The 16,897-nt window shown below is 41.6% G+C and overlaps 1 protein-coding gene across 1 annotated transcript in view; it reads left to right on the top strand.

The window, feature by feature from the left end:
* The first annotated feature begins 6,610 nt into the window (after nucleotides 1-6,610).
* WNT10A (Wnt family member 10A) overlaps nucleotides 6,611-16,897 on the top strand; it is a 59,111-nt gene continuing 48,824 nt past the window's right edge. Inside the window, exon 1 of the mRNA XM_063288909.1 lies at nucleotides 6,611-6,802. Coding sequence (XP_063144979.1) covers nucleotides 6,738-6,802 — 65 coding nt within the window. The 5' untranslated portion in view covers nucleotides 6,611-6,737. The remainder of the gene's footprint in view (nucleotides 6,803-16,897) is intronic.

The following is a 16,897-nucleotide window of genomic DNA, read 5'->3' as shown; positions in this document are numbered from 1 at the left end:
GGAATGATCTATTGATGTATAACATCCTTCCCCAAAGTGGCATGTTCTAGGTACAGTGGACCCTGATTTCTGGCCAGCCTAGCCTTTGAGATGTGGCTTACTTAAACACTTCAGCTGGTTAGGAGGAATTTGAAGGAAGAAGTGAGACTATATTGACATTCAGAGAACATGAGGCAGTCATAAAGGGCATCAAGGGAAGATGGGAGGGCTAATTAAATGAATTAGATTACGCTGAATAGCTGGAAGTGGTGGTGTTCTCGAGAGAAACAATTAGCATGGCAGCACCAGAGGAAATATGGGCAAAGCAAAGGAGATGATCTGAGAAACCTAGGAGTCAATTTGAATAACGCAAAACCAGCAGTCCTTGATCGGCAGGCATGGAAAACCACGACAATAAATGTCCATAGCCCAACAATGTCCACGGCAACATAATGGCTCCAAGGTCAGCCCTACCCAGATGCTCACTAAGAGAATAAAGTATCATTAACATCAACGTCAGTGGAGTGACACGGAAAATAATGGGAGAATGTGAAGTTGGGATAGTGCTGTGCTTTGCAGGTAAATTTGTGGTTCACATGTGGGAGATCTCTGACTCTCAAGTTCCCTGATGGCTTTTCGGGAATTCGTAGGACTGTAACTACTGCTCTAGGGGACAGGTAATGTTTCATATACTGTACTTCTTGAGGGCATCTACAGACCAGCTTCAGCTTCTTCAGCTCCCTCAAGGTAGTAGTAATTTGTCAGAACCTATTTATCAAGAGATAGGAAAGCTACCCAGATAGACATATCAGAAAATAAGCATAACTCATATTGTCTTGCTAAACAATGTCCTGAGAAATGCTGTTGGATTCTTAATCATGGTTCCTAACAATCCTCCAGTCTCAAAAGGTAGTGATTATAGGGTTCTTTTTTTTTTACCCAGTCCCAAGTGTAGCATGTCAGATTTTAATCACTTTCCTAAGGGAAAACTATATCAGTCTCTTGCTGCTAAAATAACAGTGCCTTGTGGTACCATAGAATCCAACAAACATTTGTACATTTGTTAGCCTTTAAAATTTCATAAGACTGTTTATGGCTTTAGGATTAGTTACATAGCCAAGCCCATGACTGTAGGCATCTCTAAGCTGTGACCTCAGAGTGATAGCTTGACCTTGCCGTTTTCCTGCAAACTCAGGAACATGGGTGTTGTGTTGCCAATTCATGCACAGGTTTTGTCTTACAGAGGCTCAGTCCTGTTTTCCACTTTTAGTGACATGAATGATTCCTCTCTGTAAAAGTTTAATATGTTAATTATAAAAAAGTGTTCCCACAGTCATTTCAAGTTTTCTCAGTCCTCCAAAAGATTTTCAGTTCCTCATTTTGTTGTTGTTGTTGTCTGTCTTCCTAAAACCAGCTTAATCAGATGAAAATAGGGAATGGCTAGCAGATATTTGCCATACCCTCTGGTTAGAATTGTGGACTGGCTGATGAGCCCCTGGTTGAAATGGCTCTCAGCCTTGATTATATAAACAATTTGGCCTTAGGCATGCCTTTATCAAGGCTGTCCCCTACTGACAATGAGGACATATCTGATATTCTTTTCAACATGATTACAAGAATAACTAGTCTACTGTATGTCATATTATGGCTACCCATCTCAAATACATGACTCTGGGCAGCTAACAATTAAAAATATAATAAAAACAGTAACCAAAATTATAAATAACATAAAATAGCAATCAAGAACACAATCAATCATACTATCAGAGGCCCAGGCTTGATGGCAAAACCGGGTCTTTAAGGCCTTGCAAAAGGCCAGCATACTTTGAATACTTTAATTTTTCCTTGTATTATTATTTACATCATAATCTTTAGATAGAAAACTTACTTTCAAGTATTATCTTTTGCTCTATTTATGTATGCATCTGTTGAACAGCAGATAGTCACAGCAGGAGTTATCATGCACAATTGTCCACCTTCCAGATGTTTTACATGGATTCAGCCCACCAAGTCTCAGAGCTAATCAATGCCAGTTCCCCCATTTCCCTTGCCCTTTTAGGAAAACCTACAAGTACAAAAGTTGTTTCCTGGACAACTCAAGAGTAAAGTCACGAACTAGCATGCAAAAAAAAAAAAAAGCAGGTTTATATGCAGTTTGATTCCCCCAATCTGATACATACCAGCTTGCTTGCTCTCCATAGGCATAAGAAGGGATAGATCTTCTTCTCTGCCTATTTGATTTCTATGTTGGCTCTGGAGGAAGAGAAGCCCGGGCCCATTTATAAACAGCCTAATTTTTATTAGCCTGCAAAGAAGTTAATATTTCCATTCTGATTTTATTTTGTTTTATTAATTATTGTAATAACTTGTAAGTAAGCCTGGGTTCTTCTTTAGAAATCCCTTTCCATCAGCAGCCTGAAGTTCCTCAAACTGTTGTCAAACCTGAGAAGATAAAACATTCCTTAGCCATCCTGCTGAAAGCATCAGAAGGATGTTTGGGATTAAAAAGGCAGGCCAGCAACCACTCCTTCTCAACTCAGCAGTGTAGCCAATGGCAGGAGCTGTAGGAGATTAGACCAGTGTTTCTCAACCTTAGCAACGTTAAGATGTGTGGACTTCAACTCCCAGCAATTCCCCAACCAGCCAACAGTCACCTGAGTTGCCTACCTGTAGTGTAAAGCCCATATGCATTCTGACCAGTGACTGCAAATTTCCACAGGGCTCTCAATAACCTCATTTTTTTGCTTCAGCGATGGTTGTAGACATGAGGGCTTAAAATATTAAATTCAGAAGGGCTGTGAAACAGCAGATGTGAAAAGTACTTTACTTCAGTGCATTGACTGTGGACAAAAAGATACTCTAATTATCAAATAATATTTGAACAGGTCCCTTAGCTTGGGAATAAATCTGTTAAATTTGTAAGGATATTTTATTATTAAGACAAATGCTGATTACTTCAAAGGTCAATGGTGGGTTATTTATTTATTCTTCAAATTTAGTCACTGCCCATCTCACTCAGGGACAGACTCTGGGCAGTTTTACTGTAGAAATGAAAATACAGGTAGTCTTCACTTAACAACCATTCATTTAGTGATGGTTCAGACTTGCAACAGGGCTGAAAAAATGACTTATGACTGGTCCTCACACTTATGACCATTGCAGCATTCCCCATGGTCACATGATCACAATTTGGGCACTTGGCAATCGGTTTGCCTTTACGACCGTCAGTGTCCTGTAGTCACATGATCACCATTTTTGACCTTCCTACCTGGCTTCTGGCAAGCAAAATCAATGGGGAACTGAGTGATCGCTTAATGACTACATGGTTCACTTAAGACTTGTGGTGATTCATTTAATGACTGCCACAAAAAAGGTCGTAAAATCGGGTCAGATTTGCTTAATGACCACTTTGCTTAGCAACCAAAATTCTGGGCCCAATTGTGGTTGTTAAGTGAGGACTACCTGTAGTAATGGTTTAGCTACCTTATGGAGTAGTTAAGGCAGGGTTTTCTTGTTGGGCCAATGGAGTAGACAGATCTGGCATTCTAAGGATCTCATGCTCACAAAATGGTGGCCATTTAAAATGGGACTTAGGACAAAATACCCATTTATTAATATTCATTTACCAGATGACAAACTAGCAAAGTTATTCCAAGTTACCCCCTTTAGTCTCCAGAGTCATTCTACTACTTTGCCTTATCTTTATCTACTTTTTCTGGGCAGTATTGTAAAGAAAGTTCTGTACAGCCCCTTTTTCATGTGTAAGAATGACTCTAGGTTCTTTTCGTGCCTGAAGTCTGTCAGGATCTGGATGGAAGGGAACAGGGTGAAGTGGAACCCCAGCAAGAGAGATGCTGTTTGTCTACTGTTTCTGTTGATGGGGAAGCACAGCTCTGAAGGAACAAGTCTGAGACTTGGGGTGCTTCTGGACTCACGGCTTCTGCTAGAACAGCAGCTAGAGGCCGTAGCCATGTGGCCTTTGTCCCACTTCTTTTGGGGCACCACTTGTGGCCTTACCTGCTGCAAGAGGACCTAGCAATATTAAACCACATCCTCATTACTACCAGTAGGACTACTGCAATATGCAGTTCATGGAGCTGTCTTTAACACCACTCAGAAACTAAACTGGTCCAAAATACAGTGGCCCCTGTGCTAACTGGTACTGGTAGCTGGGAGCAAATTACATCTGTTCTTCAGGCCCAGCACTGGCTTCTGAGTGCTTGAACCAAAAGTGTTGGTTTAACCTACCCAGCCCTTTATTGCTTTGCCCTTTGTTATCTCCAGGTGGAATTGGCCTGACCTATAAAGTCAATCCCAGGGGAAACAATTGGTAATTTCTGCCTTCCAGGAAATAAAAGGGAAGTGGGTGAAGTCAGAGGATACTGCTTTTCAGTAGCAGTGCTGGCTCTTTGGAACAGCCTTCCAGTAGAAATTAGACTGACCCCTCCTTGATCACATTTGGAAATATTAAAAACGGAGTCCTTTCATGGAGTGTTTATAATCTAGAATTAGCCACTGATATATCAGTTGATTCGTTGTGATGGCATACATTTTGATCCATTATGTTTGTTTATTTCAGGGTTTGCCAATTAGATTCTTTGATTAGTTTATGATGGAAGCTTTAGTCATTTTTTATAGATCTTGTAAACTGCAGAGAGTCATACCTAATCATGGCAGAATACAAACCTAATAAAATAATAACTAGCATACTTCAACCTAGTGCAGATCACTGCTGTTTACAATGTATACTTTTCTTGCAAATAGATATGTTGTTGAAAACTGGCTCTGGACTCTGCAATATACTTGCTTTCTTGTTCTCCCTCTAATTAAAATAATTTTAAAAGTCAATGTGTCAGGTGCACTGATATGGTGGGTACCAAACTGAGAAATCCAGGAGTAAAGGCCTCATATGAAGTGATCCGACAGTCTAATCCAGTCTCTTGCCATACTCCTCACCAGCAAGCCATTCCCTATCCTTCAACAGAGAATAAATGAGCAAGTCCTGTTTATGCTTCTGTGCTTCAGTTGCTGAGCAGGGGGTTGAATTTGACTGGCCTAAATGTCTCTTTCCAACTCTGTAATTCTCTAGGTCAGTGTTTCTCAACCTCAGCAGCTTTAAGATGTGTGGACTTCAACTCCCAGAACCCCCCAGCCAGCCTTGCTGGCTGGGGAATTCTGGGAGTTGAAGTCCACACATCTTAAAGCTGCTAAGGTTGAGAAACACTGCTCTAGGCCCCAGGGAATGAAACAAGAAGGACAACATACATACTGAATTGTGTAACTGCTTCGTTATATATGTGCCTGGCCATGTAAATCTGGAAAGGTGCTGCGGATTATGTGTAATTAATTGTACTGAAAAAATACGTGCCCACGATCGATTTCTGAACGGTTTGGCAAGTATACGCTGTGGTTGTTCCTAATAGCAGCCGGTGTGCTTGTCCTCAGCACAAGAATATACAGTAGAGTAGCATGCAGAGAAGGCAAAGTGCGGCGGACGTTTAACAGATGTGTAGCTGCAGCGCAGAAAGAATCTACCTTGGCGATGCCTTCGGCTAAATGGCCTGCATACTTCGCATAAAGCGCCTACGGGCAGGCAAGTCTCTCGGAACACGCCGGAGGAAGCGCCTAGTGACTAGCGCGGCTGAGCGCCCGTTTCAGGCGCTGCGCTTTGCACGCGCGGGCGGGCGCTTTAGCGGAGCGTTGCTGTTCAGTTCTGCAAACGGGGGAACGCGCCTGGCCTCGCAGCTGCTTAGAGTTGCGGCTGAAGGACTGAAGTATGTTAGGGGACGACTGTGCATGTTTCTGTGGTGTGCAATGCATCTGAGAATGTGCATGTCTTTGGGAGTGCGGTTGGCACACGCTTCCCGACCCGTCCTTTGCCTGCTCGCCCGCCTGCCCGAGGGCTCCTGCACGGGCGTGTCGGGACTCGGGCTTGGGGCGCTGGCTCGGTAGCTGTATGCTACTCGTGGAGAGCGTTTGCTTCCGTCCCGTCCGAGAACTCGCCGCCGCCAGTTGCCTTGTTCACTTTCTTTCCGGCATCTCGATTGCCAGGAGCTCCGCGCGGTGGGGCGGGCATTCCGCTCTGGGTAAAGCGACGAAGCCTAGTGGGTCGGGCTGCCAAGGCCGCACGTGCCTTCTGACCCCACCTTTGCCCCCTGGAGAAAGATCGCTCTGCCCAGTAAGAGCTGCTGCAGCCCTGCTGTAATTTCCACAGCCGGGTGGGGGTTCCCAGTTGCAAAAGAAAGAGGGTGTGTACCTAGATAGCAGGGCGGAGTGGGGGGGATCTTTGCCAGCCTCCTTTTCTTCCCTCCGCGCCCGGCGCTCTCAGATGGGGGCGGAGGAGAAGGACCTGTCCGCATGGAGATCCGAGAAGCTTCGTGGAGCCTGTTGCTCTTTTCTGCAAGGAGTAACATCCTACGCCTCTTCGGAAACCAGCCACCCTGGTGAAGAAGGAAGAGAGGGGTGGAGAGGAGAGAAGGCAGGTCCGAGGTGCTCACCACAGGTCGGATTTGCAAATCTTTGGAAACAGCTGTCAAATTAAAACAACCCCCCAAATTAACATAAACAGAAAAACCAAAGCAAAAACTCCATCGGAGGCAACCGATGAGGTCCTAAAAGGGTAGCCAGAAGTGATAAGGCAGGGCAAAGGGCCACGCGGCAGTAGAAGGGAAGGAGAGACAACCCACCACCCCATCTTATTCGGGCTGGCACTTAAAGGAGAGGAACCAGCTGGTGGAAACAGAACTTCCATCACCAGGATGGGACGAGCCTGGCTGCTTCTTTGGCTCTGCCCCCTGCTTCTTCTCAGCCTCTGGGGCCAAAGGTAAGAAATGCCCTCTCCTTTTATTTATTTTGGCTTCCCTTGGTGAACCTCCCCCTTGCCAGGTTCCCTTTCTTGGGTTAGTAGGGGATACCTTAACCCATAGCCAGACTTGGCAGTGTCCTCCTTCAAATTCTTTCACCCCTGGCCCAGCAAAGGCTGTACTAAAGGGAGATTAATGACACATCCCTTCCTAATGCAGCTCTTGTAAGCCCCCTAGGGCCTGGAGGCTATGTCACTTGGGAGCTGTTTCTGAAATTACAACTCTCCCAGGAATGCAGAGTCGAAGCATATTTGTCTTTTTTACGAGTGGCTCTAGTCATCAGGATTATTTCACCCCTGCTCCCCCCAGCTCGTTGTAATCCAGGCTGTCATCTCCTTCTGCAGACTATTCTCGCCCCGTCCGTAATCTTGAAATTCTCACCAAGAGGCATTTGCTTTGACATGAAAGCGTCCCGGGAAGAGCCTCCATTTGCCAGTGTCGATTTTGGAGTTCATCTATGAATATCTAGGGTTAGGAATTTGCTTCACTTCTTCTAGAAATGGGGTTAGAGGAAACCAAGAAATTGGTCTCCCAAATGGTTTTGTTCTAACACGTTAGCCATATTTTCCTACTCAAAGTGAGGGACAGTAGGAAGATTGATTCCCACTTGTTCTACATATATAGCAGCTCAATTTAGTTCTTAAACTTGGAGAAAGATTATCATCATCTGTAGCCAGGGGAAAAAAAGTCCTTTAATGGGTAAATTTTTAGGATTCTTTGAGTTTCTGCACTCATTCATTTGAAAGGGTCGTGGACCTGAGATGGTCTTTCCAAAAACTGTTATCCTTTCTGCAGCATAGGAACTGATTAAAAATTTGTTATTTTCCAACTTTGTTGAACATGGTACATATCCTTCATTGAACTGTTTGCCATGGCTTATCAAGGCTTATCCTGTTCTGTCATAAGGCTCTGTTATAAACCTCACCTTAACAAAAGATACGGTTTTGGTTTATGTGATCTTTCGGCAGGCCCTGATGTTCAGCGGGCATTCCTTTTACTGCAACTTGTTGTTGTTTATTCGTTTAGTCGCTTCTGACTCTTTGTGACTTCATGGGCCAGCCCACGCCAGAGCTTCCTGTCGGTCGTCAACACCCCCAGCTCCCCCAGGGATGAGTCCGTCACCTCTAGAATATCATCCATCCATCTTGCCCTTGGTCGGCCCCTTTTGCCTTCCACTTTCCACAGTATCAGCATCTTCTCCAGGCTGTCCTGTCTTCTCATTATGTGGCCAAAGTATTTCAGTTTTGCCTTTAATATCGTTCCCTCAAGTGAGCAGTCTGGCTTTATTTCCTGTAGGATGGACTGGTTTGATCTTCTTGCAGTCCAAGGCACTCTCAGAATTTTCCTCCAGCACCACAGTTCAAAAGCATCGATCTTCCTTCTCTCAGCCTTCCTTATGGTCCAGCTCTCGCAGCCATATGTTACTACGGGGAACACCATTGCTTTAACATTGCTTTAACTATTACTGCAACTACCCATGTTAAATATTTTCTGTCAAACTACTGCAGAACCCAGTTCCCTTACTAGAGAGGAGTTTTGGCACATAGTTTGAGTGCTTGTATTTGGGAATAGAAGAGCTGGTCGAAATTCCATTTACAGCATGAAGCTTACTAAGTAACCTTGAGTCACAATCCTGTACAATAATGCCTTCTCTGTAACCATTTTTAGAAGGTTATGAGGAATGGATTATAAAAGGAAATAAGACAGTGATACTTGTATCAAGCCTTTGGAAATGGGAAGACAGAAGATGGGGAGGAATCTAAAAAGATAAAGAATGCTCAATGATTGTAGTTTTAGAACATTCGTTAGTCCCCCAAGATACATTTAAGTGTCAAAGTTGCCACTAGTCAAAGGATGTTTCTTCACAATGAAGCCCTGATGAGGATGTGGCCATAACTTTCTGCTCTAGTAGTTGAGGAAATAAGGAATATTCAGATCATCAGGGGGGTGGACAACAACACCCTTTCCAATTTATGGAGAAAGTCTGGGGTCAAGTGGAGAAATGGCCTGTGTGTGCTTGTGTCTAAGTCCTGGGGTTTGTATCATTCTGCATAGAAATTAGTAGTTGACTTCCTTTCTTTCTTCTTTGTGACTCATTTTTACAGTAGGGATGGGCAGGAGTTGTTTATGTTGCTCAAAAGCCAGCGGATTGCAAGTATTTTATTTATTTTTTAATGAGGCAGAGGATAAGTTTATGAATGAATCGATCAGCATCATGTCTGGAAAAGGCTTGAGGATGCCATGTGGAGTGCTTTCATTATAGGAAGCAAAGCTAGTCTGTTCAGAGCCACCATATTATAAAACACACACAATCATTTCATCGAAGGGCAAGTTTCTCGCTTGAGGGCTAGAGGCTGATCACTTCCAAGAGCAGATGTGCCTCTCTCTTAAGCAGGGCCCGGTTACTTTGGGGCTTCAAGTGAATTTTGGATTTGGCATGGGTTTTCATACTGGATCATGAGAGCCCTTCCCTTTTTGTAAATATGCAATGTAACTGTCTTTCTAGCTCCTGGATGTGGGTGCAAGAAATTAGTCATCACTTTTGAATGGGTTTAGAGGAAAGGGCCATGTAGTCTTCCTCAATTCAGGAAGTTAAGATCATTCATATTCTTTTGTTTACAGAGAATCAGACAAGGGATTCCTTATCTTCTAGACAGATAGCTGCAATTTAAGGTAGGGTCTGACCAATGTAGTGGAACTATTGTTTCTTGTGATTTGGAAACTTTTGCTGGAGCAGCTTAATGCTGTATTTGCCTTTTTTAACAACCATGTCACACTGCTGATCCATCTTGTAATCAACTACAATTCCAAGATTTATTAGGTATGTGCTATTAACAAGTCTGATGTCCCCCGTCTTACACCTGTACACTGTACTTCTTTTTCTTAAGAATTTTGCATTTGGTTCTATTAAATTTCAATATACTACATCAATCCCATTCTCTAATATATGAAGATCATTTCTGAATTTTATTTGTCTTCTGGAATATCAGTTGTTCAGCCTAGTTTGTCACCTGCAAATTTGATAAGCATTCTTCCCATCTGAGTTATTAATTAAAATGTTGGAGATTCAGGAGCAACACCCACGACACGTCTTTGATACCTAACTACACTTTAATGAGGAATGATTGAGGAGTCAATAGTTTTCAAGCCAACTGTAGACATACCGTCCAGCCCCAGCTTAATTAGTTTGCTAATCAGAATGACATGTCAGATAGTGTTGCTGAAGTCATTATGTCCACCACATTCCCACAATCTGCTAAGGAAACTACCCAGTTAAAATATAATAGTTCCCAGTCTGTAGTTGATCTGTAGTTCCTTGGATCCTTCTTTTTCCCTGTTTTGAAGATATGGGCAAGATTTGCCCTGTGCCAGTTATCTGATATTTCACCCATTCGTCAGGATTTCTCAGAGATAATAGAGGTTGGTCAAGTGATCAGCACATTCCTTCAGATTCTAAGGTAGAATCCATTTGGTCTGGAGATCTGAACTCATTCAAGGTCAGTAAATATTCCCTGACTTCATTTCTATCAGTGTTGAGTGGGAATCCTGCTGATGGAAGGCATTTCTTTCTCAGAGAAGACTAAGACAGGAGTTGAGTTCTACTTTTTATTTGTTACCAGTTATCATTCTGCCATGTTGACTTAGTAGCTTGGTTTGAGATTTCTCCTCCTTTCCTGACACCATCTCTATAGTTCTGGGGGCTTGGGAGAGGGTTAAGGAGTATTCAGGTATGTTCATTTCCATTTCCCTCCCTAACCTTCCCCAAATAGCATGTCAAAAACATTCATTCGTGCTCCTTCGAGACATTGCTGGATAGCTTCCTGTGGTTTCCTAGATGATTGGAAAGCTGACTTGTGACCCTTGGCCAATCAGAGGTTGCCTATCCATATCTTAATATGAAGAATTCCAGCACTATGCAACACTTTCCCACAACTTCTAGTTTGCCTACCTGTCCTGGTCATGATCAAGTCAAGGGTAGTTGATCCCTTTGTGCCTTCCCTTCATTCTCTGAATGAGACAGTTATAAGCAACAAAAGACAGAAATTTATGCTAAGAAACATGTGTCCAAAGTTTGTTTTCTAATAGTGTCCGTATAATTAAAGCACCCCCCCCCAACATTGCTACTTCATGCCACCTTAAAAGATCTGCAATTTGATTTTGGAAAGTATGATCCATATCTTCTTCTTGGGTGATGGTTAGTAGTGAACACCCAGTAACAATACTGCTGTTATTCCTTTTTCCACTGATTTTAATCCAGATTCTCTCAAATTAATTCCAAGTTAACCCAGTTAATTCCCTTGGATTTCTGTGCAGATGGGCTATTTTTTTAATATACGGTGCAATTGTTCCTCCTTTTTTCTTATTCAGTCCCTCTTGAATAAGTTACAGCCTTTCATTGTATTCAGTTGCTGCCGACTCATGCTAAGGCTTGTTGTTATATTGCATTCTCCAATGGGTACACAGACTGGAGATGACAGGAACTGTATTCCAGCATATTTGGGAAAACTCCTGTACAATCAATCTACTCACTCTAGACGAGATGACCACTTTACCAGATGCTAGTATTTCACTCAAGGCTTTAGGAATAGGACATCTTTTTGTCATGGGCACAATAAACCCTCAGTTTAATTGATTCCAGTTTAGCAAATTTTATATGCAGTTGATTAAACCTGGCTGTACATTATGTGCTTCTGCAGATGCATGAAATCCTGTTCCTAGTTTTATGCATGAGGAAAATATGTAAAATATGCCTGCACGAAATACACATGCATACAATCCGATTTGGATGAAATAGATATTCTTCTTTAAGAGATCCCCTTCCCCACATTGTAAAAATAATTTTATTGCAATTTTAAAAAAATACAGAGAAACCAATATACAGAAACAAATTAAAAAAGAAACAATAATATACACACATCCAACTAATTAGTTATGAAGTCGTAATACCAAAACAAAATAAAGAAAAAACCCTAAAAATTAACATATTAAATTGAAGTAAATATATATTCATTTATAATTTAATAATAATATTTCAAAATTACCCAAACATCTATGCTTGTAAGATAATGAGAAATCAGTGCTAAAGGGAAATGTATTGTGGCATTTTTTTCATTAGTAGAAAAAAGAGCCTTTTCAAAAATGGCTAAATTACACATTTCTTGAATCTAGTCTTTGTCCAGTTTCTCAATATGATCCTTTTAGCTATTCCCAAAATATAACCAGTATTCTTCAAAAACAGTCAGATTCTTCAATTTTGGAATATAATTCAAGAGAACATTAACATCTTTAACTTGAAAACATTTACCCATGATTAATGATATGTTATAATATATTCCAAAAGGAAACCAGAACTGAACATGATCAAATTATATGAATTAATGAACCCTCAAACCTCTTACCTCGCCAGCAGTTAAAACCTACAGTGCATTTTTCATACATTCTTTGAGGAGTCTGATAAACTTGGAATAAAATCTTTTGATGAATTAATTCCAACTTCAAGTCTAAAGAAGCAAACTATTTTTTAAAACTTGCATCAATTGATATTCGATTATTGTACATTCCAACTATTTGTACCGTAAGTCATAAATATCGGTAATTTCAAGTTTAAAGATATTTTTCAGTTTCTGATAAGAGTTTTGAAATTGGTTTGATTGCATCTCAATCAATGCAAAATTAAAAACATCTTACACTTATTTATTAATTAATTTTTTATACCGCCTGATCCAGCATCTCTGGGTAGTTCAGAGTTCAAAACACACGGAACAATAAAATAATACAGTGATAAAAACAAAGAACAAAAGATGTCACAAACTGGACAACAGCTGAAGTAAATCTGCATTGCCCAGAATGGAGCCTTAATCACCCTTGTCAAAGGCCTGGGTGCAGAGCCAGGTCTTCAAGGCTGTCTGAAATATCAGCAGGGTTGGAGCCATCTGGATGTTGGGAGGAGCCTCCTTGCAGAGGTCAATGGCTGGTCGTATTGAGAAAGCAAAACATGCTTATTGATTGCCACTGATGCATATTAGGCAAATAGAATTCTGTCTGTAGTGGTTGAACATCCTTAAAAATCATCATTACAAAGTAACTGATCTAAAGTAACTGTTCCAGACAGTGCTGTACTCTTGTCAAGCAAGACAGACCAAGGACTAGAATTCAATAACCAGGCTTGTGATTGCCTGAAACAGACTTCTCTGGGCGTATTTTCCTTCCCATTGTCCCCCTGTTCCTGTTGGAGGTCCTGGCAAATCCGGCATGCCTCATTAGCATGTAAAATGAGTTTGTCCCACAATGCAACACTAAAACATCTTGCCACCTATTTTTAAAGTAGAGTTTTCTCATGAAGTTAACGAGCCATGAGACTCAGTGTCAAAACATAGTCTATGCTCCAGTAGGACCCCAATCTATCCAACTGCGTGGAAAATGAAATCCTTCTTTGGAATATGTTGACTGGAGTAATTGCCAAGATCTTGCCGAGATCTTAACAGAGGTATGTAATAATTTTCCATTAAAGCCCATCGACGCTGATAATTTGATTCAGTACTCATTTCATGTAAATATAGATGATAAAATAAAGCAAGAACATGTTGTTGAGAGTGTGCAGAGGAAGCTACTATCTTGTCTGCTACTATAAGTAGTTTAATTAATTGAATTAATTTGATGATGTGGGAATTGGAAGGAGGTAATTTATCTGAATAGCAGTCATCAGAAGAAATGGGATACACCTTTGTTATGACTTGTAATCATGGCCAGTGCTTTGTTTCTTGGCTGCAGTTTTCCTTGCTTGAAAACTTCAGCATTGAAGCCAGGGAAGGGAAGGGTTAATAAAGGATTCCTCCTTCTCTCCGAGCTTGCCCTGTTTTAATAGTTCTGTTTCTGAGTTGCTTTTCTCTTTACCCCCCCTCCCCATAATTTATTATTGTTGGAACTTGCATTAATTAAAGCAGCATCAACCACCACTTGTGACCCGCGGCCATTCCTGGTGAAATCGTGTTTCAACTCATGTAGTGCTATGGAGTGGGGAGGGGCAGGAGGGCAGGTCAACCAAATACAGACATCGTATGCCCATTCTTTGAGCCCTTCTGTTCTCCTCCCCAGTGCTGTGGGGTTTGGGCCTCTCTTGCTTAGCCTTCTCAGGTCAGACCAAAGGTGTTTGTACATGGGAGTTGGTGTTCCTGTGGTTGGGTGGCAGATACAAGGAGGGGTTGAGGGATTTTTATCAGGCAGGTGCTGACTTCCCCAGGGAGCTGTAAAGTTGGGATGTAATTGCATGTGGGTTCTCTGGGTGGTAGCAGGAGGACAGCAGTTCTGGTCAAACTGGGTGACCCACGAGATTTGTCTGCAAAATGGGGTAAGTGAAAAAAGAATCCAGACTTATTTCTTAAAACTTGCTTTAAAACTTGCTTTAGACACAGTCTATTTGGTTAGGGCAGTCTGTCAGAATTTAACCCAGCCTCTTTTGGTCATCGCTACCCCATCCCAGGTAAATATAATAGATTTTGTTTAATGGATAATAAAAACTGCCTTTCTGACAAATTTCATCATATTCTGTCTGGGAAGGGAGGGGAGGAACTGTGCTGCATTAACAAGGGATGAATTTCTAAGTGGTTCTCATGCATTCACACTGTGCAGTCCATGCAGTAGCCTCTGTCAAAGAACCCAAGTCACTTTTTTTGTTATAATTGTACAGATTTTCTATTACTGTACTATTCTTTACCCCAAGCACCAGATTGGGCACAACACACTATCCTTTAAAGACTTAATTATCATTTCAGTGCCTTACCCTGTGTCTCATCTAGACTACTTCTGGGTCCCACTGTGATATCTCTATCACCACTGTCCTTCTTGAAGGCCTAGAAAACATGGTTGAGAAATACATGGAGTAGCATTAAGTTTCACCAGCCTCCCCCAACCTTGACATCTTCCAGATGCATGGACCAATTTCCAGAATGCCCCAAGAAGTATGGCCGTTTTTGGAAAGGCTGCCGTAGCTGTGTTCACGTTGCATGTTCACCCATAGATGATGTAACCATTTTTATCAAACCCAATTTTATTAGCTTGCATAACACATAAAACCATAAACCAACATTTTAGGGTTTGCTCAACATGCTAGGCTAAAATAGGGTTGGCTGCTTGTGATTCAGCTTCTTAGATGGACATAGTCAGTAGTCTGTAAATGCTTTATGAAAATAATGTTGAATGCATAGACTTTTTTGAGAGCCTGCTTTGGGCCCATTTACAATATGGCGGGAGTGTCTATTCACAAAATACCCATTTACCAGAAGGTAAAGTGGGTAAGTTTGCTCCTAGCCACCCTCTGTAGGCTTCTATCATCCCAGCTTGCTTACTTTTGTCTTTGTAGGGGAGGAGGTGGGCAGGCATAACCACCATTTTGATTTTCTGTGAATGCCCATGGAGTCTATGAGGGCCTGGAGGCATTAATATGATAAAAACAACCTTAAAGGCTGGTGGTGTGATCTGCAACTTTTAAACTTTTCAAAAGCAGAATAATCTTTACCCCTGTTAGGGTTTTCTTGAGCTGATACAGACCGCAGATACAAAGACTTAGTTTTGTTTTTGCCTTACTGGGTGATATTTTATTAGTTTTATGGGACCCACTCTCCAATTAAGAAGAAGTTGGGGCTTTTTAAAACCTTGTCTTGGGCAGCACTGAAAATCCAGAGGGGAGGAGGGAAGGAGAAATACCTGTTCATGCTGGATAGTTTGTGGGCTACTCAACTCAAACTGTGTGACTTTGGGCAGCATGCAACAGAAAATCAATAATCAAGAGAACCACATAATTTGAAAAGATATCCCACATATGACATAAAATGGTGACAAGACACAACCATGAAAACAACCAAAAGGGGACTCCACTCAACTGGACTCAAATACCTGGGGAAAAAGTTGGTCCTAACCGGTCTTAAGTTCATCTCTCTACAACCCCTCTCCCCTTAAATCTGAGTCAGGCAGACCACAGAGACTGGCAGAGACCTACATTGCCTACTTCTGGATTGTAGATACAAATTTTTGGCCTTAGATACATAACAGTGTGTGTCCTAATTAGTACTGGGGTATATAGTTGTATGGATAGTATAGAGAGACATTGTGGTAGAACTGAGTGAGAAAATAATTTTTGTAGGTTCATCATTTGGGCATATGGAAAGTCTACATATGCATGTATACAGTCAACATCAGACTCTGTGACTATGTGGGGTATTAAATGATGAGCCATGATTTGTTTTAATTATGGCTTATGGAATAAGCCACAGTAGTTTGGTTCTTTACATCATGATTAGCCAAAATCAACCAGCCTGATGGTGGCATGTCACAATGTGTGAACCTCATACACGCGTGATTAGCTGTACCATTCTCATTTTGTAGATTATTGTGTTTGCCTTTAGTAAATATTAGCACCAGTGTTACTTGTACTACATCATATACTGTGTACTGGACTCTTTACAGAGATGGTGTCCTAACAAGCAGGAACCACGCCGAGACGAGGAATAAGTCTCTAGTGTTTTATTACTGCTACATTAGACAGAAAATCCTAACAAACTGAAGAAGCGTGGGAAAACCCAGACAGATAAACCCCAAAAGTCAAGGCGGGTCTGTTCTGTGTCTCTCTGAATGACAGCTCAAATTCTCGCTACTACGCATGCGTTTTCCCCCCTGGATAGGGGCCCCCTCCTGCTCACCATCAGTGCTCATGACAGATGGGATGAATTCCCAGCATTCTGGTTCTACATCTAAACTACTATCATTTACTGTAGAACAAAATAACTCATAATTTTATCAAGTAATAGCCTTTCTGAGCTATGTTCTGTTCCTGGATCTGGTTGTCAAATGTTGAACAACTTCCATCTCTGACTTTTTAACAGTAACTTAATATTCAGATGATGTTGCTGATTTCCAAAGCTCAGACCATGGCTTATTTTGAAGATCTAGCAGAACTGGAAAGGCTGTTTTCTGTACTGGGGACTGTAGACACCAATATGCCACTTCAATGTTTACATTGTCTGCCCTGTGTCGTTAATGTGGAGAGAAATTCATAAATG

This window comes from Candoia aspera, chromosome 1 (assembly GCF_035149785.1).
Source record: "Candoia aspera isolate rCanAsp1 chromosome 1, rCanAsp1.hap2, whole genome shotgun sequence".
Classification (NCBI taxonomy): Eukaryota; Metazoa; Chordata; class Lepidosauria; order Squamata; family Boidae; genus Candoia; species Candoia aspera.
This window is presented reverse-complemented; position numbering and strand designations above follow the sequence as displayed.